The 26026-nt window shown below is 50.7% G+C and overlaps 1 protein-coding gene across 1 annotated transcript in view; it reads left to right on the top strand.

Annotated features, from left to right (window-relative positions):
• SLC35F1 (solute carrier family 35 member F1) overlaps window positions 1-15709 on the top strand; it is a 163767-nt gene extending 148058 nt beyond the window's left edge. Inside the window, exons 8-9 of the mRNA XM_029046449.1 lie at window positions 444-598; window positions 12278-15709. Coding sequence (XP_028902282.1) covers window positions 444-598; window positions 12278-12502 — 380 coding nt within the window. The 3' untranslated portion in view covers window positions 12503-15709. The remainder of the gene's footprint in view (window positions 1-443; window positions 599-12277) is intronic.
• Window positions 15710-26026: the final 10317 nt, after the last annotated feature.

The raw sequence follows: 26026 nt of genomic DNA, 5'->3' as shown, positions 1-26026 counted from the left end.
CATGGACTGTGTCATTCATTCATTCATTCAATCGTATTTATTGAGCGCTTACTATGTGCAGCATACTTTACTAAGCGCTTGGAAAGTACAATTTGGCAACACATAGAGTGTCCAACCTGATTATCTTGTGTCTACCCCAGCTCTTAGTTCGGTGCCTGGCACATAATAAGCACTTAAAAGGCCATCAAAAAAGAAACAAAAACCAAAACCGAACTGTGATAGAGTTCCTTTTTTCTGGCCCATTTTGGTTACAAAGTCGCTCAAGCAGAGGGATCTTGAAACTAAACATTCCTTTTGGAGGCAGGAAAGTGCATCCCATGCCTCCCTCCTCCAGCCCTTCCTACCCTGAGGGTGTCCCATCCCGGGAAGGGAGAGGAAGAGGAGGAGGGGGAGAGGCCCACCCGGACGCCCACCACCTCACCGTTTCCCGCTCTCTCCCCCAGGGCTGCTGTACGTGGGCTTCAGCGCCTGCATGTTCGGCCTGTACAGCTTCATGCCAGTGGTCTTAAAGAAGACCAGCGCCACAGCCGTCAACCTCTCCCTGCTCACGGCAGATCTGTACAGCCTCTTCTGCGGCCTGTTCCTCTTCCACTACAAGGTAAGGCAGGGAAGGTGGGGAGGGAGCCCTTCCTGGCCGGTCCCAGCTGACCGCTGGACCCACGAGACCGGGGATCTCCGAGATAACCCTCTTTTCTTGGATCTACCCCAGTGCTTAGTACAGTGCCTGGCACATAGTGTTTAACAAATGCTACAGTTTTTATTATTATTATTACCATTATTAGTATCAGTAATAGTAGTTTTGGTGGAAAGAAAAATCCACTTCAGGTCGGGCAAGTTAAGTGAAGATTGGGCTGTGCCGACAAGACTGGTCGGAAGGAAGCAACGTGGCCTAGTCAAAAGGGCACGGGCCTGGGAGTCGGAAGATCTGGGTTTTAATCCCGGCTCTGTCACTTACCTGCTGTGTTACCTCGGGCAAGTTGCTTCACTTCTCTGTGCCTCACTTTTCTCTTTAGTTAAATAGGGATTCAATACCTGTTCTCCCTCCTACTTAGGCTGTGAGCCCCATCTGAGACAGGGATTGTGTTCAACCTGATTTTCTTGTGTCTACCCCAATCCTTGGCACATAGTAAGTGTTTAACAAATGCCACAATTACTATTGTTATTCCATCAGCCCTCAAGCCAAAACTCAGGAATCATGACATCAAAAACATTCACCTGGTGACACTGACAGCTTTCCCACTCCCAAGCCCCAGCCGTCTACCCCGCTACCATCCTGGACAGCCTCTGGGTCATCTCTGGAGCCCAGATAGGTAGATGGCAGCTGTTTAGAGGAGGGTGAGCTTCCTTGGGAACTGTCAATCAAGTGGGCTCCTGGACCAATCAGAACACATGGTCCAGGAGGCCGTTTCTTAGGGAGAGTATGCTACATGGGCTTACCCTGATTATAATAATAATAATAGTATTTGTTAAGCACTTATTATGTGCCAGGCACTGTTGTTAATGAAATAGACTGGTAGCCCACTTTGCTTACTGACTGATAAGATAGATTCCATTAGTTCTGAGACCCAGGGAATCTGGGAAATATTTTCCAACCTGCCATTGCCTTGCAAACACAGGTTTTAACTGCAAAAATGACCCTGGGCAGAAAAAAAAACAACATTCTAGGACTGACGCTTGGAAGCTGTTAGCTTTTGTGAATACCGGGTCATGAACTGGGCTTCTCCCGCCACTTTGTGTGTGTCCTGGCCCCCATCCTTCCAGGCACCAGAACCAATTCATACCCTCCAATAGGCCTAAAGGCTAGAGCACAGACCTGGGAGTCAGAAGGTCTTGGGTTCTAATTACGGCTCCCCCACATGTCTGCTGTGTGACCTTGGGCAAATCACTTCACTTCTCTGAGCCTCAGTTACCTCATCTGTCAAATGGGGATTGAGACTTTGAGCCCCACATGAGACAGGGACTCTGTCCAAACTGATTTGCTTGTATCCACTCAGTGCTTAGTAGAGTGCCTGGAACATAGTAAGTGCTTAACGAATACCATAATAATAATAAGGAGCCCACTGAGGCGTCACATTCAACTGGGGTACGAGGTCTTAATGTTTCTGCCTGGATTCCTCTCTCGTTTCTATCTGGATTCCTCTCTCTGTTCACCATTTTCAAGGGAAAACCGTGATGATCCAGGAAAGTTTAACTAGCAGTCGATCCATCAGTGGTATTTACTGGGCTCTTACTGTGTGTAGAGCACTGTGTACAAAGTAGGTAAACACAGTCTTTGCCCTCAAGCAGTAAGTCATGAGTGGAGGTTGTTTTTTGCTTTTTGTATGTATTTATTAAGCATTTACTATGTGCCCAGCACTGTTCTAAGAGCTGGGGTAGATACAAGTTAATCAGGTTGGACACAGTCCCTGTCCCACATGGGGCTCACAGTCTCAAATCCCATTTTACAGATGAGATAACTGAGGGCCAGAGAAGTGAAGTGATTTGCCCAAGGTCACACAGCAGACGTGTGGCAGAGTCAGGATTAGAACCCAGGTCCTTCTGACTCCCAGGCCCAGGCTCTTTCCACTAAGCCACGCTGCATCTCCTGTTGCCATGGCAGGCCGGCCTCTCCTACCCTCGGCCCACTCAGGCACCTGCCTCACCCGTGGGTTGACTGTGGATTGTGTCGAGGAGGGTTTACTGGCTGTGGGGGCTCCCACCTTACCGGACCCCATGGTGGAACCCAAGTAGGGGGAGGGAGGGAGATGAGTGAGGTAGGCCTGGTGAGTGCCAAGGAGCATCCCTGCCTCCTGGCCCTGGGGACGCTCGCCTCACGGGGGCCCAGGTGTGATGAGGCGGAGGGGGAGGGCGGGATCGGGATTCTGCCATCAACATGACCCTCCTGCCCCCTGTGGCATCTCCTCTGAGGAGAGAGTTGCGTAGGCCCGGAGAGGAGCAGTGGGCGTGAAGAGCTGAGGCCCAGGGAGTGGCAGTCTGCTCTAGGAGCGCATGGAGGGCATGTGACTGCTTCCAATGGAGGACTGGCAAAGGGGCCTGGGGTGGGAAGGGAGGGAGAGAGGAATGGAGGTTGCTCTCATCTCCACAGCTCCTATCATCGCCCAGGAGAACCAGCCTCCTTATCCTCCTTCTGTGGCTCTGGGACCAAGCTGAGGGCGATAAAAACAGAGCCTCATTCTCCAACTGCAGCATTTACACACACACTCTCAATCTCTCCGGCTCTGGACAGAGAGGATAGAGGATGGGGAGGAGAGAGAGAGAGAGGGAGAGAGAGAGAGAGAAAGAAAGGCTGGAGGGAAGGGGAAGGAAGAGGGAGAGGGAGAGAAAGAAAGGTATAGAGGGAGAGGGGAGAGAGAAGAAGAGAGAAAGAGAAAGAGCTTTTTCCTCTCCCCTTCTGTGGACTACTGCTGTGATGGCAGTGTTCAATCCTTGGACAGCCTCAGGGAGAAAATCTCTTTGTGAATGTGTGTTTATGTGTGTGTGTGTGTGTTCCCATTCATGTCTCTGTCTCCATCTGTCTCCTGATCTTGTGTGTTTGTCTGGCTCCTCTCTGTGTGGTTTTCCCTCATTCCTCCTCTCTCACTTTCTCCTGCTCTCTGCCTTTCCGGGGGGTGGGGTGATGGGGAGGGTGGGGGGCTTGTTTGTGTGTGTGTGTCTGTGCGTAAATGCTTCCTCAGAGAGAGCCGCCAGCAGTCTCCCACCGAGACCGCTGCAAATAAGTAAAATCAAGGGGCAGGGGAGGGAGCTGCTGACTGAAAAGAAAAATAAGAGGAAAGGGGAGAGTCTGTCAGTTCAGACAGGTGCCAGACAGACGTGGTTCAAGAAAATGAAGAGAGTACTGGTTGGTGCAGTCCTCGGCCATGGGGCCGGGCAAGCCTTTTGACAGCCCTCTTTCCGTGTGCCCCATCTATTTTCTACCCAGTGGCAGCCCATCCCCAGCCACAGCAATATATGGATGCCCTGCCCACCCCGGGGACAGAGCCAAAGGCAGTCCCTGACGATCAGTGCCCGGCGCTGGCGTCTGTGTGTCCGATGGGAATTCTTCAGGCTGGTCACTCTGGGTTCATCTGTCTAGTGGGTAGACCCCAGGGCCTGGGAGTCAGAAGAACCCGAGTTCTAATCCGGGCTCCACCACTTGTCTGCTGTGCAACCTCAGACAAGTCACTTCACTTCTCTGTATCTCAATTCCCTCATCTGTAAAATGAGGATTAGGACTGTGAGTCCTATGTGGGACAGGGATTGTATCCAACTTGATTATCTTGTATCTACCCCAGAGCTTAGTACAGTGCCTGGCACATATTAAGTGCTTAACAAATACCATTATTATTATTATAATTATTAATAATAATAAAAAAACTTCCACTGGGCCTAGAGCAATCCCTCCCCCTAGGAGGCCAGTTGGCCAATGCAAGCCCTCTTGGGGCCGCCACCCTGCTCAGTGGCTCTACTTTGGAGAGAACAACGCAGGGGTGGGATGGGAGAGCTGGTTTAGCCGGCCGCTCCCGGTGAGGTTCAAACCAGTGCCATTGGTAGGACCTACATAACTAGCCTTAACCTGATGTGGCCCAGTCATCTCCAACTCCTTGCCCAAGTAGCCCAGAACAGCATGCAGGGTTCCCCGAGGCTGTCCCGAAGGAGGTGGCTTTATGAGAGCATCATTCCCGGCATCAGTCAGGAGCTGTTGGTCAGAAGGGCCAGGTTTCTGCGGAATTGCCACACGAGGTGGTATTTTCTCTGTCCCTCTCTTTTTTTTTCTCTCCCTCTACCCCGTGTTCCCTCTCTTCCTCTCTTCTTCTCTGTCTTCCTTTCTCTCTTTTCTCTCCCCCCTCCCTCTATCCTTTTGTCTCCCTCTCTGTCTTCCTGTCTCTCTTTCTCTTCCCCCTCCCTCTATCCCTTTCTTTCTCTCTCTTCCTCTCTGCCTTACTCTCTCTCTTTCTCTCTCCCATTCTCTCTCTCTCTCTCTCCCTCTCTCACACACACACAGTGGCACTCACCCCAGATCCACCATTCACATCCCATCAGCTAGTCAGCTACAAAACAGTTGGTCACCCCCCTTTCCACCCACGCCAAGGGCTGCCCCACCTGGCAGGGCATTTTACAGATGACTGTGGTGTAGTGGATAGAGCAGGGGCCTGGGAATCAAAAGGTCATGGGTTCTAATCCTGGCTCCACTACTAGTCTGCTGTGTGACCTTAGGCAGGTCACTTCACTTCTCTGTGCTTCAGTTTCCTCATCTGTAAAATGGGAATTGAGACTGTGAGCTCCATGTGGGACAGGGACTCTGTCCAACCTGATTTGCTTTTTTGCACATCAGTGTTTGGTACAGTGCCTAAAGTGCTTAAAAAATACCACGATTATTATTACTATTAACCAAGGCACAGAGAAGTTAAGTGACTTGCCCAAGTTCATACAGCAGACAAGTGGCAGAACCGGGATTAGAACTCAGGTCCTTCTGACTCCCAGGTGCATGCTAGAGTGTCTCCCTACCCCACCAGCCCAGCTCCCTCCCTCAAATGCACATACTTTCATTCATTCAATCATATTTTTTGAGAGCTTGTTTTGTGCAGAACACTGTACTAAGTGCTTGGGAGACTACAATATAACAATAAACAGGCACATTCCCTGTCCACAATCTTATTCCCTTATTCCCAGTCTGCCCTCTATTGTCCTCGGTCCCCACTGTATCCTGTTTCTCGTGAGAGCAGCCACCCTCAATTTCCCAGGGCAAAGGGAAATCGGAAACTGCAGAGGGCAGGGGGGATGTGAACAATCTGCATGAAATTCCTGGAGTTTGGGGGAAATCTCCGGAAAGGGAGAGGGCAGGGAATGGGGTCAGGAAGGACAGATCAGGTTTAGGACATGCTACTGGAAGAACAGAAGTGCGGCAGGGAAGAGAGGTGATTTCCTCCCCTCTAAAGTCTGGCAGAGTGTCAATGCCTTTGGTAGACCTGGATAAAACCCAAATCCAACATTTACTGCAATCAAGTGGGAGAGAAAGTAAAAAATATTCTCCAGCCCCTGTCCAAGAATTAGAGAAGCGGCATGGTGTAGAAGATAGAGCATGGGTCTGGGAGTCAGAAGGTCATGGATTCTAATCCCGGCTCCACCATTTGTCATTGTCTTCTGTGTGACCTTGGGCAAGTCACTTCACTTCTCTATGCCTCAGTTACCTCATCTGTAAAATGGGGATCGAGATTGTGAGCCTCACGTGGACACGGACTATGTCCAACCCGATTTGCTGCATCTACCCTAATGCTTAGTATAGCACCTTTCACATAGTAAACGTTTAACAAATACCATTATTATTGTTGTGATTATCAGAGCCTTTTGTGAAATAAGGCACCTGGGAGGGTAAGTCTGAACTGAGTTACACAGGCTCAGGACCCAGGTTTCCAGCTCCAGGAAAATTGGGGATGAGTGGGGAGGTAGGACTCTGAGGTGAAGAGGTAAGAGCCCTACCCCATTCTGCCTCTTCCTCCCTCCCTGCCCCCTCTTCATTAGGAATGCCAAAAATTAAGCTTTCCCAGAGTTGAGAAAGGGAGTTATCACTTTATAAAGCCACCTCTAAAACAGTCAATCTCGGGGAATTCACTGAAAATGAGATCTATGCCCGTAAAGTCGGATTAGCTTCCCAGTGCCCATGTCCAAGAGAGGTGCAGCTGTCTAGGCACTCTAGGGGCAGAAGAAGCTGAAACCGGAGACTCCGGTTTTTCCGGGAAAGCTCCTCTCCCCTCTGGTGTGGAGGTTCCGGTTCCGGAAGCCAGGAAACCGAACAATGGGCTGATTTTCATGGGAGTCAGTGGGGAGAAGAGCCCAGTGGGAATTGATCTGAGGGAGCTGGCAACTTTCCTAACCCCAGCAGGTGTCTTGAGGAGCTGGGATGAGCTGGCTTTCTGGTCTGGTCTGGGGAGAGTCCTCTGGCCCAGAGGTGGTGGGGTGGGGAGAGACTGCAGACTTGCCACTGGTCTAGACTCCACTCTGCACTCAACCATATCCTTCCCTCTTTCAAAGCCATCCTTAAAAGTCACCCCCTCCAGGTGACCTTCCCCAATTATCCCCCCTCCTTCCCAGTCATACCCTTTCTCTCTCCCACCACCCCAGCCACCTCAGGGGTCACATAGATCTATCAATTATTTACTGAATACTTACCTTTATCTGTATCCATTGTACCCTTGCTCTGACTCTCTTGCAAATTGTATTTGGCCATTTATGTCTGGGCTTTCACCCATTAGTACTTAACAAATGCTATAAACAACAAAAAAAGTGGGCACAGTGTAGCCTGGATGGGGGTTTTGGCCTTCTTGAAATCAGGACAGTCTGAATACCTGCCCCATGGAGCAAGGAGATGGAAAATCTTGAGGCCCAGAGAAGTTGTGACTTGCCCAAGGTCACACAGCAGGCAAGTGGCAGAGCCAGGATTAGAACCCAGGTCCTTCTGACTCCCAGGCCTGTGCTCTATCCACAAGGCCATGTTGCTTCTCACTTGCTCATTTTTTCTCCTTGGAAATTAATCAGTCTCATTTATTGAGTGTTTACTTTGTGCACAAGCCTGTAATAATAATGATAAAGATGGTATTTGTTAAGCGCTTACTATGTGCCAAACACTGTTCTAAGCACTGGGGTAGATACAAGGTACTAAGCGCTTGGGAAAGTATGATATAGCCACTTAACAGACACATTCCCACCATGAGTTTACAATCTGGAGCAGCCAGGAAGGCAAGTCCAGCCAGCATCCTTGTTGCCCACCGTCCAGGGGCTCATCCAGACAGCAGGTTTCTGGCTCTTTCTTCCAGGCGATGCTGGGAGCAAACAGGAAGATCAAAATGAGGAGACAATAGCAGGCATCCAGACAAAGCTTTGGGAACCAATCCCTGTAAACTTTAAGCTCACTGTGGGCAGGGAAGGCATCTGTTCTACTGCACTCTCCCCAGTACTTAGTACAGCACTCTGGACACAGTAAGAGCTCAATAAATAAGATTGACTCACTGACGGACAATCCCGTCCAGCTTCCAGGGCCAGACCCCCACAGCTTCAACCTCTGATCGTCGGGCTGCCGTGGGGCTGGAGCCTCAGCTGAGTCTACTGCCGTCAGTGTTTATTGAGCACCATACCCAGCACGTACTATGTGCAGCACACTGTACTACGCAGAGACGCAGCATGGTGTAGTGGATGGGGCCGGGAGGGGTGCTGTGTGACCTTGGGCAAATCACTTCTTTGTGCCTCAGTTTGTAATATGGGGATTAAGATTGTGAGCCCTAGGTGGGACAGGGACTGTGTCCAACCTAACTTGTATCCACCTCACCACGTAGTTCAGTGCCTGGCACATAGTAGGCACTTAAATGCCATGAAAAAAGAAAACGTGGCCAAGGGCAGTCAGCTCCGTCTCAATCAACGTACGTGCCAGCCTGCCACCTCTCTCTTTGACCAGCCCGCCACCTCACTTCCTCGACCCACCCCCTGCCACCCTTCCTTGACCAGCCCAGCCCCTGCTCTCGCCATCCCAGGATGAAACGCATCTCACACCCACCCGGGACTCCCGTCCTCCCGCCACCATCCACTGGGCCGCAAGAAGAAATGCTGCTTTTGCCTTTCCTGGCGAGGAGGGGCTCTGACTGCAGCCCATGCTGCTTGTTCTTGAGGGAGAGGAGGATTTAACTAGGAAGGGTCAGTTACACTCCCCGGGCCGTGGAGCCACCGAGTCCCACGTCACCAGCTGGAGTGGGGAAGCCAACTCCCGGCCCGTGGCTGAGGGATTTCCGTGCAGTCCAACAGGAATCGTGGAGATCGGGGGGATGGGGCAGGGAGCAGCAAAATGAAAAGCATTCATTCTCAGCTCTCATGCTTTCCAGAGTGAGAGTCAGTGAGAGAAAGAAAGAGCCATACACCCATAAACAAACACACACACACACACACAGAGGATCACACACTGTCCTTCAATTTCAAAGACAACCCGCCGGATGGGGAGACTTTATCTGTGTGTGTGTGTTCATTCATTCATTCAATCATATATATTGAGCCCTCATTGTGTGTAGAGCACTGTACTAAGTGCTTGGAAAGTACAAGTCGGCAATAGATAGAGACAATCCCTATCTAACAATGGGCTCACAGTCTAGAAGGGGGAGGCAGACAACAAAACAAGTAGACAGGCATCTATAGCATCAAAGCTTGTGTGTGTGTGTGTGTGTGTGTGTGTCCCCTTGTGGCCTACATTGTGATGGATAGTCTTCTGCACGTTGTGCTGTTGCCTGGATTTCCAGTTGCTAACAGTGCCTGGTGCTGCTTAATAATAAAGATAATAATAATAATAATGGTATTTGTTAAGCACCTACTATGTGCCAAGCACTGCTCTAAGCAGCTGGGATAGATACAAGGTAATCAGGGTGTTCCATGAGGGGCTCACAGTTTTAGTCCCCATTTTACATTTGATGTAACTGAGGCACAGAGAAGTGAAGTGGCTTGCCCAAGGTCACACAGCAGAGGTTCAAATCCCGGCTCGGTCATTTGTCAGCTGTGTGACTTTGGGCAAGTCACTTCACTTCTCGGTGCCTCAGTTACCTCATCTGTAAAATGGGGATTAAGACTGTGAGCCCCACGTGGGACAACCTGATTCCATGTCTACCCCAGCACTTAGTGCTCGACATATAGTAAGCGCTTAACAAAAAAATACCAACATTAAGTGGCGGAGCTGGGATTAGAACCCTTGTCCTCTGACTCCCAAGTCTTTGGTCTTGCCACTAAGCCACACTGCTTCTCCTGCTTCCCTTTTTCCTCTTACTGTCATGAACTTCCTGAAGCCTTTGTTCTTGCCTATCGTATTTATTGAGTGCTTACTGTGTGCAGGGTACTACATGAAGCGCTTGGGAGAGTTGTGAGTCCCACATGGGACAAGTACCGTGTCCAATCCGATTTGCTTGTATCCACCCCAGCGCATAGTAAAGTACCTGGCACAAAGTAAGCACTTAACAAATACCACAGTTATGAATATTATTACAGTTACTATTATTATTATTGTTACAATTACAATAATTATTACAATTATTATTAGTCCCTCCAGATTCCGAGCTTGTTTGTGGGCAGGGAATGCCACAGTTTATTGCTGTATTGTACTTTCTCAAGCACTTAGTAGAGTGCCCTGCACACAGTAAGCACTTATGGGGGAGGCCATGATGGGGCTGAAACAGCATGGCTCAGTGGAAAGAGCCCGGGCTTGGGAGTCAGGGGTCATGGGTTCGAATCCTGGCTCTGCCACTTGTCAGCTATGTGACTGTGGGCAAGTCACTTCACTTCTTTGTGCCTCAGTTACCTCATCTGTAAAATGGGGATTAAGACTGTGAGCCTCACATGGGACAACCTGATTACCCTGTGTCTACCCCAGCGCTTAGAACAGTGCTCTGCACATAGTAAGGACTTAACAAATACCAACATTATTATTATTAAGAAAAATGATTGAATGAATGAATATAACAACAACTTTCCCAGCCCACAAGAAGCTTACAGTCTAGAGGAATGTTCTAGATGACCACCTTGTATCTGAATGCCATCCACTAGGTTGGGCTATCTGCCCCACTCTCTAGCATGTTACCTATGAAAAGTGTCCCAAAAGTCAGTGCAAAACCCTTCCAGAGAATTGAAAGCCAAAATTAGGTAATAATAATAATTAAAAATAATGATGGCATTTGTTAAGTGCTTACTCTCAGACACCATACTAAGTTCTGGGGTGGGTACAAATAAATCGTGTTGGACACAGCCCCTGTCCCGCGTGGGGCTCACAGTCTTAATCACAGGTGAGGTAACTGAGGCCCAGAGAAGTGAAGTGACTTGCCCAAGGCTCACAGCAGACAAGTGGCTGAACTGGGATTGGTTAGAAATCAGAGGGCCCCAACTCTCACAGGTCTTACACTACAGATTTAGTATCGCATGGCATAATGGATAGAGCACGGGCCTGGGAGTCAGAAAGCCATGGGTTCCAATCCCAGCTCCGCCACTTGTCTGCAGTGTGACCTTGGGCAGGTCACTTATTTCTCCATGCTCAGTTACCTCATCTGTCAAATGGGGATTGAGAGTGGGAGCTCCATGAGGGACGGGGACTGTATCCAAATCCGACTTGCTTGTATCCACCCCAGCACTTAGTACAGTGTCTGGCACATAGTAAGCGCTTAGCAAATACCACAGTTATTATTATTATTATTATTACCGACATAGTTCCATTTCCTTCCAAGACTGAGGTTGCCATTTCTGTCTCCCCTTTCACCTGCCTGGTTGTTCTGAATCTGTATTTAGCTCTTCCTACCTTGCCCTTTTCTAGAGAGGGAATTAGTGAAGAGGTCTCAAGGGTCAGTTTGGGATTAAAAGAGGAAATGTTGAGTACCTCCTGTGGGCAGAGTGCGGGGCAGGGTGGGGCTAGGGACCTGCTTGAAGCGGCGTAGGCAGGACTGGATGCCTGCTGGATACAGAGTGCAGGTCTGGCAGGGAGTGGGAAACTGCTGGGTGCAGATTGCTAGGCTGGCAGAGCTAGGCACCTGTTGGGTGAGGAGCACAGGATGCAGAGGGATTGGGCAGCTGCTGGATGCAGGGCCCTGGATGGGATGTGGCAAGGATGGGTACCTGCTGGCTACAGAACACTGATTGAGGCGGGAGGGGGCTGGATGCCAGCTCTGGGCAGGGCACTGTCTTGTTAGCTGCTTGGGAAAGTATAATAAAAGAAATAGCAGTTACTGGATGAGACCAAGGAGGGCTAGGGGCAGAAATTCACCTGCAACAAGAGGCAGGTGCCAAACAGAAAGAGATCCAGAATGCCCCCTACCCCCGTGACCCCTCTGCCCACTTCTTCTCAGCACCCCTCCGGGGCTGCACCTTCCCTGAGGTTTGGCAGCCAAAGTGCCAACTTTCCACTGTGAGTGTGGGGGTGGAAAGGGGGCAGAAAACTTCTCGGTGCCTCAGTTACCTCATCTGTAAAATGGGGATTAAGACTGTGAGCCCCAAATGGGACAACCTGATTCCCCTGTGTCTACCCCAGCGCTTAGAACAGTGCTCGGCACATAGTAAGCGCTTAACAAATACCAACATTGTTATTATTATTAGTTCAGTGAGGATGGGGGCTGGAAGGGAGCAGGCGCTGGGGTCCTAGAGGTCCAGAGATCCACCTTTGGACCTCCTTCATCCGCGCCTGGGCCTTCTCGGGGCTGGTCGGAGACACGGGGTGGGCAGGTGCGGCTGACCCGACTTTGGGGGCCGTGAGTCGCAGTGCCCGACCGTGATATGACCCTTCCGTGTCTCTCAGTTTTCAGGCCTTTACCTCCTGTCCTTCTTCACGATCCTCATCGGGCTACTGCTCTACTCCTCCACGTCCACCTACGTGGCCCAGGACCCCCGCGTGTACAAGCAGTTCCGCAACCCGGCCGGCCCCGTGGTCGACCTGCTGACCCCGGCCCCGACGGAGCCCGCGGTCACCTACACCAGCCTGGGCCAGGAGACGGAAGAGGAGCCCCACGTGCGCGTGGCGTGAGTCGTGGCCGGCCCTCCCGCCTGCCCCCACCACCCCCAACGGCTCCCGGAGAAAGGTATTTGCTGGTGCTCCTTGCCCCGGGGCCTCCAGGATCCGGACCAGAAGCCCCCAAGGGGACCAGTGGACTGTCCTGCAGCTGCCCCTGTGGCATCTCCGGGGCTTTTGGCCTCCGACCCCGCCCTTCCACCCCACCCCCTCCCCCCGTCCTAGAGGGGCCATGACCCCTGAACCCAAGGGGGCTCTGCGGCCCTGGGAAACATTGCTGGGGACCCACAGAACTGCCCACACCACCCCTGGACAGCCATCCTTCTGGTCTTGCCCAGAGCAGATGAGGGTTTGACCCCCTCAGACCTCCCAGGCCCCTGCTCTCCCACAGATGTGGCTCCAGTGATCTTCAGCTGGGCAGGGCGGGGGATTGGTGGGCAGCCTTTGAGGGGAGGTCAGGCCGCCGACCACCCCAGCCCCTGTTCCAGCAGGCGATGTCCGGTGAGCGTTTTTGACCACTTGGAATTCGCCGCCCATTCCAGGAAACGGGATCTCTAGACTTTGGGATTTCATTGTTTAGAGTTTGGTTAAACGGGGACCTCCCAAGGGTCCTCTTGATCCCCTCCCCCTGGTTTTCTACCCCTTCCACCGAGCGAGGCTCCTCCTGCTGATGAAACGTGTGACGCTTAGGGCCCGGGGGTGCCCAGCGTCTCCCTGGCTTGGACTTTGGATCGCCAGGAGCCACTCGGTGACCTTTCCCATCCTGATGACCAAGTGGGGAACGTTTCCACCATGAAAACACCCTCGGTTGCCTGGAGACCTACGTGTAGGACGCTGAGAACAAGGAGTTGTGCCGAAATTGAAGGGGAGCTGGGTCCACCGGACTGGTGGTCCCATGCCACCCTTGGGCCCTCCCTGGCTGCCTACTCTTGGGGCATACTTGAAAAATGTGGCTGAATTCCCCCGTCCCTTCTTCCAGACACTGTTTTCCTAGACGATGGTTGTGCAGGTGACTACGTTTGGGTTTTCTGGTACACATTTCAACCTCCCTGACGCTGTTCATTGGTATTTATTAATGCAGGAAACTCAGGGCCATCTGGATGAGCTGGCACAATCACACTCCCAGGAATCAAGAACATCCTTATGCCAGCCTGGGTCGCTTCCCTGTGGGTGCCCAGAGCCAAGCAGGCCCTCGTTCGAGCAGCGGATTGTAGGGGGAAACATAAGGATCTAGGAAAACTCTGAGAGAGTTTCACTTTAGGTCACCGGAGGGAATGGTAGAGACGGAGCAGGGAGAGTAAGGAATGTTAGATAGTCCATCCCTGACCATGAGGGTGGGTGTCCAGGAGGGTGGGAGCCGTGGTGGCCCTGTCTCAGAGTCTTGAACCAGACTGACCATGTGACTGACCCAGGGTGGCCTGCCGTTCGCTAAAAACAAGAATCAGAGCCAGCGATTGGGCGGATTCCCTCTCCATCCCTTTGTGGTCCTCACAGGGCCCCTTCCGGAAGGACTTTCCCTGAAGTTTTTAATGGAATCCACGGTGAACATTAGGGTGGGAGAAAGTGGTCGCCCAGATGGGAATGCGCTAGCAAGACAAGAAACGCCGGGTTTTTGCCAAACGAGCCACCTCATTTGAGTTTGTTCCGACGGACGGCGGAGGGGAGAGGTTTTGATGCAGACTCTGGGGGAGGGTCTCACCAAAGCACTGACCCTTGGGGGCAGGGTCTGCCCACTGGTGTGTCCTAAGAAGGGCAGTCTGGCCCAGGCCAGGCTTCCTCTCCAGGAGACTCATAGTCTGGAGATGGGAGTGGTGGGGGAGGGCGGGACTATTGCCCTGTTAGGACTCCTCCATCACCACCTCTGCTCCCCCCACCCCCCACCATAGCAATAGGTTTTTAATCACCTCAAATCCCTGGAGCTCCCACCCCTTTGGGAGCTCTATTCTCTATATCCTATTCTCCCTGCTCCCTTTCCCAGCAATTAAATCCCACTCTCTGGGCATCCTGTCTCTGAGGCCCAGGGCACTGAAAGATTGGGGATTAATACTTCATGTTTACATCCATCCATTTTCCTCCATTTTTGTTTTTTTCTGCGTTTTTAGTATTTATTTTGTAAGCCAAATGTTTGTAGTCTTCTTTTTTACTCATTTTTAGGATGCTAATTTGTAGCCGTTTAATCAAGTCTTCTTAGGAGCCGCCGGGCAGAGCATAGACCCAGGCCAGTGACCTGGAGTGGGAGTTTTTTAAAATGTAAAAAGCCAAAAAGGTTTACAATCCACGGTGGGTGGGAGGGATGAGCCCCAGCTGTCTGGGACTGTTTTTTATAGAATATTTTAACTGACTCCACTCTGTGGAAACCCAAGCGGGACCATCCAGAAACACACTGTAGTCCCGATCTTGCCCACCTGCCATGGGGCCATGCTTGCCACTGAGCCATCCATGCATCCCTGCCCATCCCAGGATCTGGTTCCCCCAAAGGGTCCACCAGGGACCCTCGCTCACTCCAAGGCTCGGCCCATGGGGACTTCCCTAGGCCAGGGTCCCTTCCTTGTGGGCTCCTTCTCCTCTTTTTTGGAAGAGGGAGCCAGGCCTGAAGGCATCAGGCATCGGCTGGAAGGTCCATCCTACTCTCCCATTGAAGGACGGGATGGGTCCGGCGGGAGGCGGGAAAACTCCCTTCCATTGCCACAGTCCAGGCACCTCCAGGATCTCACCTGACACCAGCAAGTCTTCGGCTACTTCCCACGCTGCTCCACAGGGTAGCGGGATTCCAGCGGCTATGAAGGACGTGAGCAGGTGCCAGCAAGGGCCTCGCCTCGCCTGGGGTCAGCGGCGGGGGGGGGGGGGGACCTGGACGGGTGGACATGGGTTTCCACTCTAGAATAAAAATCCGCCCCGGGGACCACGACCGTCTTAGCCCCAAACTTCAAAACAGCCTCCTGGTAGACTGAGCAATTATTGACTCTTTTTGCGCCACTGTGTCCTCCAGAAAAGTCTCAGTGTTTAGTTTAGATATTGCTAACTTGTGCTATTAACCTTTTGACAAGCGTGTAGTCTTTTCTCTTTTGGACCCCTGGTGCTCCCACGCTCGCTAACTCCCACCGAGATTAGCTCACGGGGTGCCACCCTCTCGCTAAACCAAGTGATGAAGCACACTAACCCTTGACCCGGAAATGGAAACGTGAACCAAATAAAGAAAATTCCTTCGGCCCACCCCCCGGTCCCAAGGCTGAGCAGAGCGTCTCTCCGTCGGTGATAACCGCGTGCCGCCCTTTGAACTAGCAGGGCCAGGTCGGGCTCCTAAACCTCTTTCACTGAGAAGTTGGCGTTTTAATGTGGACACAAGAAAAGTAAGGTGGCCTAAGAGAAGCGGGGTGGCCTAAGAGAAGCAGCACGGCCGACTGGATAGAACACAGGCCCGGAAGTCAGAAGGACCCATGTTCTAGTTCTGGCCCACCATACGTCTGCTCTGTGACCTCGAGCAAGTCACTTCACTTCTCTGGGCCTCATCTGTAAAATGGGGATTAAGACTGTTAGCCCCATGTGGGACAGGGACATGAACTCTGCCCAATCTGATTTCCTTGAATCTACTTCCAGGGCTTAGAACTGTGGTCGGCACATAGTAAATGCTTAACAAAGACCATTTAAAAAAAAAAAGGCCAGATCAGACTCCCCCATGACACCAAGATGGACGGGCTGTGGTCTGAGGGGCCGGCCTAGTCGTGATCCGACCCCCGGTGGGAGTTCTGAGGTGAAAACAGCATGGTCTATTGGAAAGAGCACGGACCTGGGAGTCAATCACTGGCTCTACCACTTGTCGACTGTGTGATCTTGGGCAGGTCATTTCACTTCTCTTTGTCAGTTACCTTGTCTGTAAAATGGAGATTAAGACTGTGAGCCCCACATGGGACATGGATTGCATCCAATCTTGTATCTACCCCAGTATTTTGTACAGTGCCTGGCACATAGTTAGTGCTTAACAAATACCATTAAAAATAACTGAGGGAAGGTCCTAGGAGAGCCAATTGTCCTCTTCCCAGAGGGCTATACTGGTCATATTGCTCAGGGTCCAGAATGCACATAATCTCGGCCTATCGTTGTGTTTGTCTTAAGGTATTTGTTAAGTGGTTACAATGTCTCGAGCACAGTTCTAAGCACTGGGGTAGATGCAAGTTAATCAGGTCAGACAGTCCCTGTCCTACCCAGGCCTCACAGTCTAAATAAGAGGGAGAATAGGTATCAAACTCCATTTTGCAGATGAGAAGACTGGGGCACAGAGAAATGAAGTGACTTGCCGATGGTTAGTGGCCGAGTCAGGAGTAGACTCCAGATCCTCTGATCCCCTGCCCTGTGCTACTGAAAGAAATGGACACCAAGATTTGATAGGCTCCAAGCCAGCACCACATGAGGCTGGGGCTTCTTCAGGTGCCAGAGCCCAGAAGTTCACAGGCTCTGTTTCCTCCTCCTCATCAATATTTATTGAGCACCCTCTGGGAGCAAGAGATTGGACTAGGTCCTGCTGTGAGCAGAGCCCAGAATTGGGTGCACATCACTAGGCTGGGAACATACTATCAAAGTAGAATTTTAAAAAAAAATAGTGCTATATGTTAAGCAGTAACTCTGTGCTAAACATTGGTCAAAGGGCTGGGGCAGAAATACTATAATCCCTGTCCCCAAGGGACTTGCAGTCTAAGTAGCAGGGAGAGCAGGTGCTGAATTTTACAGAAAAAGAAGTTGAGGGCCGGAGAAGTGAAATGACTTGCCCACAGTCACACAGCAGGCAAGAGATGGAGGCGGGATTAGAACCCAAGTCCCCTGACTCCCAAGGACCTGAGCTCAGGATCTTTCCAATAGGACTTGTTCCTCTCCAGTCTGTGGCCTCAGGGAGCTTTCAGTCTAATGAGCAACATAGTCATACAAAGCATCTACACACTGGGAACAAGAGAGGAATCATCATTTTTTCCTCTTATTTTTAATGGCATTTATTAAGTGGTTACTATTAAGTGCTGGGGTAGATACAAGCTAATGAGGTTGGACACAGTCCCTGTCCCACATGAGGCTCACCGTTTTATTCCCCATTTAACAGACAAGGTAACTGAGGCACAGAGAAGTGAAGCTACTTGCCCAAGGGCACACAGTCAACAAGTGGCAGAGCCAAGATTAGAACCCAGGACCTTCTGACCCTCAAGTCGGTACCAGTGGAACAACGGAAAGAACTGATGAATCCATGCAAGAATAGCGGGAAGTACGGGGGGATAGTGAGGGGTTTCTGGGGCGGTCTTCTTCGGGGAGGAGGGGATTGATTGGGGAACATTTCCTGTGCCTCTCTTGTCTGCCCTGGAGCTTCTGGGATCCCAGGCCCTCCTCAGCCTCAACCGCCCTCAGGTCCCGCGCTGACAGAAAGTGCCCCCCTGCTCCCTCCTCACACCAACAAGCCATCTCAGACAGGGTCCAAGGAGAGCGGGCTCCAGGGTGGCCAGGCCCCAGACAGCCCCGCTCCCCCACCCTCCTCATTCCCAGCTGACCCATCTGGTCAATTCCCAGCTAGTAGCTTCACTGACAGGCACAACCTCTCCCCTCACAACTCCAACCCCTCACACCTGCCCCGAAAACGTGTTTCCCTGATAGCTCTATGTGCCCGTCCTCCCACTTTCCCAGCTGTCCATAGCCAGGCTCTGGACTCACATCTCCTGGTGGACAGAGCCATCCTGTCCTCAGTGCTTTTCTTAGGTCTAGAGCATTGGCGGGACTTGGCCTGATGGCAGGACTATGGACTGGGGACATGACCGGAATGGATGGTCTTGGGGCTGTCCAGAGGCAAGCCTGTGTGCGAGGGACTCTTGCTCTTTCTTCGTCTGAATGAAGTGAGAGCTAGACTGGGGACTTGGGAGGCTGGGGGAATGGAGAACAGCGAGATGCTGGTCATGGCCATATTGGGGATCCCCAGTGGCTCTGTGAAGGACAGAGAGGGCAGACAGGTACTGTGGCCCTGGGATTGTGTATGGAGGCAGGGCAAGGAGGCTCCTCCTTCAGTTTACCCTGGGATTTGCCCTCGGCCCCTCCCCAGACACGACTCCGTCTCCATTTCCCCGGCTGTGTCCCCTCTTCTGATGCCCGACGGACCCTGCCCACTTGTAAACACTGCAATGATTCTCCTTGCTGCAGCCAGGATTCCTTCTGCTTGGCCTCAACAGCCGTCCAAGAAACAATGGAAAACATAGGCCTGTTTGACTGGCATTTATCATGTCCCTTACTTTCTCTCAGGAGCTGGAATCGAGCAGGGTTTTCTCTGGGACTTTGTCCATCAGATGCCAGTCTCTCAGCCTTCCTAAGCATAATAATAATAATAATGGCATTAGTTAAGCTTTTACTACATGCTAGGTGCTGAACTAAGTGCTAAGATAGATACAATCAAATTAATTGATTCTTTCAGTCAATCATATTTATTGAGAGCTTACTGTGTGCAGTACACTGTATTAAGTGCTTGGAAAGTACAATTCAGCAATAAAGAGAGACAATCCCTGCCCACACTGGGCTTGGACACAGTCCCTGTCCTACCTTGGGCTCTCAGTCTTCATTCCCATTTTACAGATGAGGTAACCAAGCCCCAGAGAAATGAAGTGACTTGCCCAAAGTCACACAGCAAAGTGGTGGAGCCAGTATTGGAACTCAGATCCTTCTGGCTCCCAGGCCTGTGCCCGTACCATCCCAGAGTTTAAACCCAGAGTTTAAACCGTTTAGAAGGGTGGCAGTACCTAGCACTCCCTCTGCCTAGGCTCCTGGCCTGATCCTCAGCCACGCAAATGACCTGCATGAGGAGCAAAGTGGTCTAGTGGAAAGAACACAGGGCTGGGTTTTAATTCTGACTCTGCCCCTTGCTTGTTGTGTGATTTTGGGCAAGACATTTAACTTCTCTGTGCCTCAGTTTCCTTAACTGTAAAATGGGGATGCAATACCGGTTCTCCTTCGTACTTAAGTCTGTGAGCCTCATGCAGGATAGGAACTGTGTCCTCCCCAGTTGACTTGCACCTATCACAGGGCTTAGAACAGTGTTTGACGGATAGTAAAGTGCTCAACAAGTACCATAAAACCAGTAAACAAAACAAATGAATGAAACATAGGAAGCATGGATTTCCCTTGACTTCCTTTCTGCACCCCACTCAACCCCAAAAAGCCAAACTGGGAGAGCTAGTTGGGCTTGGTTTTGAAGTTCACTTCTGGCCCAATTAGCTTTCCAGCCTTCTTTGGATTGAATCGTGACTTCTTTTTCAAGCTCATAGAGCAGTGAGTGAACCATTCTTGCATCCATCTTCAAAATATCCAAGGGAGACCAATAGAAAGCTGACTTTCCTGCCCCACGCCGTGAACGAGGGCGAGATGGTGATTTATTCACTCAATGAACAACAATGAATGACAATCGTATCGACTGAGTGCTTACTGTGTGCAAAGCACTGCACTAAGTGCTTGGGAGAGTACAATATAACAACAAACACATACCTGTCCACAGCGAGCTCACGGTCTCCTATCCGGCTCAAAGCCTTTGCGCACATCTCCCCAGCATCTGGGTAGGGGAGGATCGGGGAGCAGGTGAATGCATCCATTTACAGATGGAGAAACAGAAGTTCAGAGAGGGAATCGCTTGTCGACATTCACACAGCATGTCAGTTACAGATCCAACTTCAACCGCTGTGGGCAGAGATCTGTGCTGAGCATTTACCGAGTGCAGTGAACTGAACTCGCTGCTTGGAAGCATATGATAAAAGCAGAAGATCCAGTCTCTACCCTTGAGGAGTTTGCAGTCTAAAGGGGAAGATGGACAGATTAAGGTAGATTTAAATAATAGAGTCGGGGTAAATAGGTCGGAAAAATAAATAACAGATCAATGTGCCAGAGTGGTGAGGACCAGAAAGGTGGGAGGGGAGCTCAAGTGCTTAGTACAGTATTCTGCATACAGTCAGCATGCAATAAATACCACTGATGGGTTGATTGAGTTCAAGCAAGGAAGAAGATCTCCTGGAGGAAGGCACTTTTTAGGAGGTTTTGAAGGGAGGAAGTGGTGCGGCTGGGAGAGGTGGAGGGTTGAGGGGTAGTATCAAGCAGGGAGAGGGGTGGGCAGGGTAAGGGGCCACAGAGGGGAAAGTCCAAAATGAGGGACAGCTTGGAAGAAGGAAGAAAGAGAACTGGGGAATGGAAGAGCAGGAAGGTAAGAAGGAGCAGCAGGTGGGGAGCCTTGGAATTGTGTCTGACGTGCACTCTGGATCGGCACTGTTCCATTCAGATGGGTATCTCCTAATTCTCCCACACGCCGAGCGAGATTGACTTTCCATTTCCTGGACCTTTTCCTCCTAGATTATCATCCTCTGAGTATGTGTACTCATGAGTACAAGCACATACACATACGTATGTGAGACAATCTCTCCCAACCTCTCCAGCATCGTGGGCTGCAGTGGAGCAGAAATCATCTTTCCCTTCTCCCTCACTTTGCTGGGCCGATGCTGGGGAGAGCTTCCAGTAGTTCAGCGGTGGCGACATAGGGACACCCGAGAGCTCATACTAATGACATAAATCCACCCGGTCCCTTCCTCCCTCACCACCTACCTGAGAGGTTAGCGGTTTCAGCTAGACCATCTGCTTGGATGCATTTGTAAAATGGGGATTCAATTCTACAACCTCCTACTTCGACTGGAAGCCCCTTGTGCGACAGAGACCGTGTCCAACCTGATTAACCTTAGCACTGAGAACAGTGTTTGGCACCTAGTAAATGCTTCAATCAGTCAATCAGTAGTGGTTATTGAGCGTTTATTATGTGCAGAGCACTGTATTAAGCACTTGGGAGAGTATAACAATGAAGGGTTATCTGCCCCCAGCAACTCAGGAACTGGAAGCTGAGGGATGGGGATACAGGGGTGAAGAGGGTTCGGGGGGGGGGGCGGGGGCAGGCATCTCCCTCCCACCCCCACTAGTAATGCAGAGGAGCAAAGCTGCCAGAAGGTTGGATTAACCAGCCAAAAGGTTGGATTAACCAGCCTGGATCCAGACTACCCCAGGCCTGTCCAAGACCGATCAGCTTGGAATCTTCTCAACCCCTGAGGTCCGGCCTTTCCTGGTGGCCCACTGCCCCTGGGCATCACCTGGTCCACTTGATAAGGTTCGGGAGGTTGTCCAAGAGGCTCAAGTGTAGAACGAATAGTGGATGATTTCTGTGATGATCCAGGCCATGGCAAACAATAATAACAATAATAAAGTTGGTATTTATTAAGCGCTATGTGTAGAGCACTGTTCTAAGCGCTGGGGTAGATACAGGGTAATCAGGTTGTCCCACGTGAGGCTCACAGTTAATCCCCATTTTACAGATGAGGTAACTGAGGCACAGAGAAGTTAAGTGACTTGCCCACAGTCACACAGCTGACAAGTAACAGAGCCGGAATTCGAACCCATGACCTCTGCTGACTCCCAAGCCCGGGCTCTTTCCACTGAGCCATGCTGCTTCAATAATAATAATAATGATGATGGTGTTTGTTAAGTGCTTACTATGTGCTAAGCACTATTCTAAGCGCTGGGGTAGACACAAGATTACCAGGATGTCCCACATGGGGCTCACATTCTTAATCCCCATTTTACAGATGAGGTAAATGAGGCCCAGAGAAGTGGAAGGAACTTGCCCAAAGTCACACAGCTGACAAGTGGCGGAGCCAGCATTAGAACCCACGACCTCTGACTCCCAAGCCCATACTCTTGCCACTAAGCCACGCTGCCTCTAGCAAGTTGCTTTCGCTCTGTACCTCCTGGACGCTATGAGAGACCGCCCAGATCAGGAACACCCTAGACTTCACCTGGAAGGACATCAGGGCCACCAAAGAGGGGACGATCCCCACGGCACAATGCACAATCTCGAAGAGCGCTCCCATTTGGAAGACCTTGAGTGGTTTCTCCCTGGAGTTGTAGAGGCTGTAATAGTCCCCCTTGGCCAGGAATGTCCTGACCAGGCCAACAACATTGACCAGACACTCAGCAGTCATGTGCACGTTGTTCCATAATTATTAGTAGCATTGTGGGAGCCAGAGACCTCGTGTACAGTTGCAGGGATAGGGAGTGTCCCCTGAACCCCTTGGCCCCCAGCAACAAGCCCCAACATCCAGATCCCAACTTGTGCCATCCAGCAACTTACTCCTAAAGTCTGAGCCCCATTTTCCACCTCTGAGAAAGGCCTAGAAGGAAGCAGCTAGAATTACACAGGAAACTGGAATCAGGGGCAGGGGGGGCCGCATTCCATTTTCCTAAGCTTTCTGTGTTTGAAAATGGTATTGGTTAAGCACTTACTATGTGCACTGTACAATACTAAGTGCTGAAATAGTAATAATAATAATAATTATGGTACTTATTAAATGCTTACAATGTGCCAAGAACTGTTCTAAGCACTGGAGTAGATACAAACTAGTCAGGTTGGACACAGTCCCTGTCCCACATGGGGCTCACCGTCTCGATCCCCATTTTACAGATGAGGTAACTGAGGCTCACAGAAGTGAAGTGACTTGCCCAAGGTGACAGAGTGGCAGAACAGGGATTATAACCCAGGTCCTTCCTACTCCCAGGCTCATGCTCTATTCACTAAGCCACGCTACTTCTCTAGATCCAAGCCAGTCAGGTTGAACACGGTCCAAGTCAGGTGGGATGGGAGAGAAGCTGGAGAAGGGGCTGGAGAAGGGGCAGGAAGGGCAGCCCGGACGGTTGGGAGGGTCAGGAGGACCCATCAGCTGCCCAGCAGGATGGAGAGGTGGGATGGGGAGGGCTGGGGCTCTGCCATCTGGGAAAGGACAGGATGGCAAGCCTGGAGTTTATAGAACCAGGGAGGTTGTGGACAGGCCAGCGATGGGTTGCTGTTCCCCCATCCCGCCCCTCCAAGATGAGTGTTCTCGGGGAGCTTCCTGCCATCATTGTCCCCTCCAAGGGCAGATCAATCAGTCAGTCAATCGATGGTATTTATTGAGCACATACTGTGTACAGAGTGCTTGGGAAAGTTCAATATAATGGAGTTGGTGGACACGTTACCTCCCCACAATGACCTTAGAGTTTAGAGGGGGAGGCAATTCCACAATATTACTACTTTTACCACTACCACTAATAATAATAACAAGTGACTTGTCCAAGGTCACACAGCGGGCAAGCGGCAGAACTGGAATTAGAACCCAGGTCCTTTTGACTCCCAGGCCTGTATTCTCTTTGCTAGAGCCCCCTGCTTCTTAGTTTGTGCTTTTCACTGACTTCAGCACCCGGGGTGAGAGACCTGCACCTCACAGCACACCTGACTCGGCCCAGGTCTACCGGCTACCAGGTGGAGAAATGGATCAGGTCGTTAACGGATCTCCAGGGGGGTGGGAAGAAATGAGTCTAAATTGCGGCTATGGAAACCCAACCCCCGGCAACCTTCACTGTACCTTGATCTCATCTATCTCGTTGCCTACCTCTCGCCCTTGTCCTGCCACCCCCTTGAAATCTGGAATCTGTCCTGCCCTCCCCCTTTATACCTGACAGACCCTCACTCTCCCTACCTTAAAGACTTAATAAAACCACATCTCCTCTGAGAGGCCTATCAATCACATATATCGAACATTTACTGTGTGCAGAACACTGTACTGAGCACTTGGGATAGTATAGTGTAACAGAGTTGGTAGACATGTTCCCTGTCCAAAATGAGTTTACAGACTAGAGGGAGAAACATTAATGTAAATGACTAAATTATAGATATGTATATAAGTATAGTGGGGCTGAGGGAGGGGTAAATAAAGGGTGCAAATCAAGCGCTTAGTAAAGTGCTCTGCACACACCAAGTGCTCAATAAATACGATTGAATGAACGAAGTACAAGGGTGATAGAGAAGGGAGTGGGAGAAAAGGAAATGAGAGCTTAATCGGAGAAAGCCTCCTGGAGATGTGCTTTTCATGGGCTTTCAAGGTGAATAGTGATTGTCTGTCGGATATGAAGAGGGAGGATGATCCAAGCCAGAGACAGGATGTGGGCAAGCGGGTCAGCGGCAAGAAAGATGAGATAGCAGTAGTGAGTAGGTTGGCATTTGAGGAGCAAAGTGAGCATGCTGGGTAGTAGTAAGAAATCAGAGAGGTGAGGTAGACTGAGTGCTTTAAAGCCACTGATAAGGACTTTCCTTTGTTGCAGAGGTGGATGGGCAACCACTAGCGGTTCTTGAGAATTGGGGACTGAACATTTTTTGTAGAAAAATGATCCGGACAGCAGAGGGAAATATGGATTGGAGTGGGGAGGGACAGGTGGCAAGGAGGTCGGCAAGGAGGCTGATGCAATAATCAAGGTGGGATAGGGTAACTGCTTGGATTAAGTTGGTAGCAGTTTGGATGGAGAAGAAAGGGCAAGATTTTAGCAATTTTGTGAAGGTTGAACCGTCAGGATTTGATGACAGATTGAATATGTGTGTTGAATGACAGAGAAGACTCTAGGGTAACGCCAAGGTTATGGGCTTGTGAGACAAGGGTACGCCAAGGTTATGGGCTTGTGAGACAAAGGAGGATGGTGGTGCTGTCTACAGTGATGGGAAGGTCATGGGAGGACAGGGTTTGGGTGGAAAGATACGGAGTTCTGGTTTGGACATGCTAAGTTTAAGGTGTTGGTAGGACATCCACTTAGAGATGCCCTGAAGGCAGGAAGAAACATGAGACTGTAGAGGAAATCAGGGATGGAAATGGAGATTTGTGAATCATCTGCATAGAGAAGATAGTTGAAGCCATGGGAGCCATGAATTCTCCAAGGGATTGAGTGAAGATGGACAATAGCAAAGGACCCAGAACTGAGTCTTGAGGGACCTCCACAGTTAGGGGGTGAGAGGCAGAGGAGGAACCAGTGAAAGAGATGAGAAGCAGCGGCCAGAGAGGTTGGAGAAGAACCAGGAGAGGATGGTGTCAGTAAAGCCCAGGATGGATAATGCTTTCAGGATAAGGGGGTGGTCGACAGTGTAGAAGGCCGCTGAGAGGTTGAGGAGGATTAAGACGGAGTGGAGACCACTGGTTTTGGCAAGGTGACCTTAGAGAGACCTGTTTTGGTGGAGTGAAGGGGGCAGATGACAGGATGGAGGGGGCCGAGGAAAGAATCGGAGGAGAGGAAGTAGAGGTAGCGAGTGTGGACTACTCGCTCAAGGAGTTTGGCAACAAATGGTAGGGGAGAGGTGGTAGGGGGTAGGAGAGAGATTCCCCCACTGGATTTTCATTTCTCCTACTCTCTCACCTTTCTGCGTCACCCTTGCACTTGGATTTGCACCCTTTATTCACCACCCCCCACCGCCCTCAACCCCATGGCACTTACATCCTCTAAAGTCTAAGCTCTTTATGGGTAGGGGATGTGTCTACCAACTCTGATGTACTTTACCCTCCCAAGCGTTTAGTTCAGTGTTCTGCACACAGTAAGGGCTCAATAAATACGATTGAATTGAATGAATCAAAGCGCCTAATACAGTGTTGTGCTATTCAGAGCTCCATAAATGCAACTGACAGATGGATTGATTGCAATTCACTCAAA

This window comes from Ornithorhynchus anatinus, chromosome 2 (genome assembly GCF_004115215.2).
Source record: "Ornithorhynchus anatinus isolate Pmale09 chromosome 2, mOrnAna1.pri.v4, whole genome shotgun sequence".
In the NCBI taxonomy this organism is placed as follows: domain Eukaryota; kingdom Metazoa; phylum Chordata; class Mammalia; order Monotremata; family Ornithorhynchidae; genus Ornithorhynchus; species Ornithorhynchus anatinus.
The sequence above is the reverse complement of the archived record's forward strand: the minus strand, read 5'-3'. Positions and strand labels throughout refer to the sequence as shown.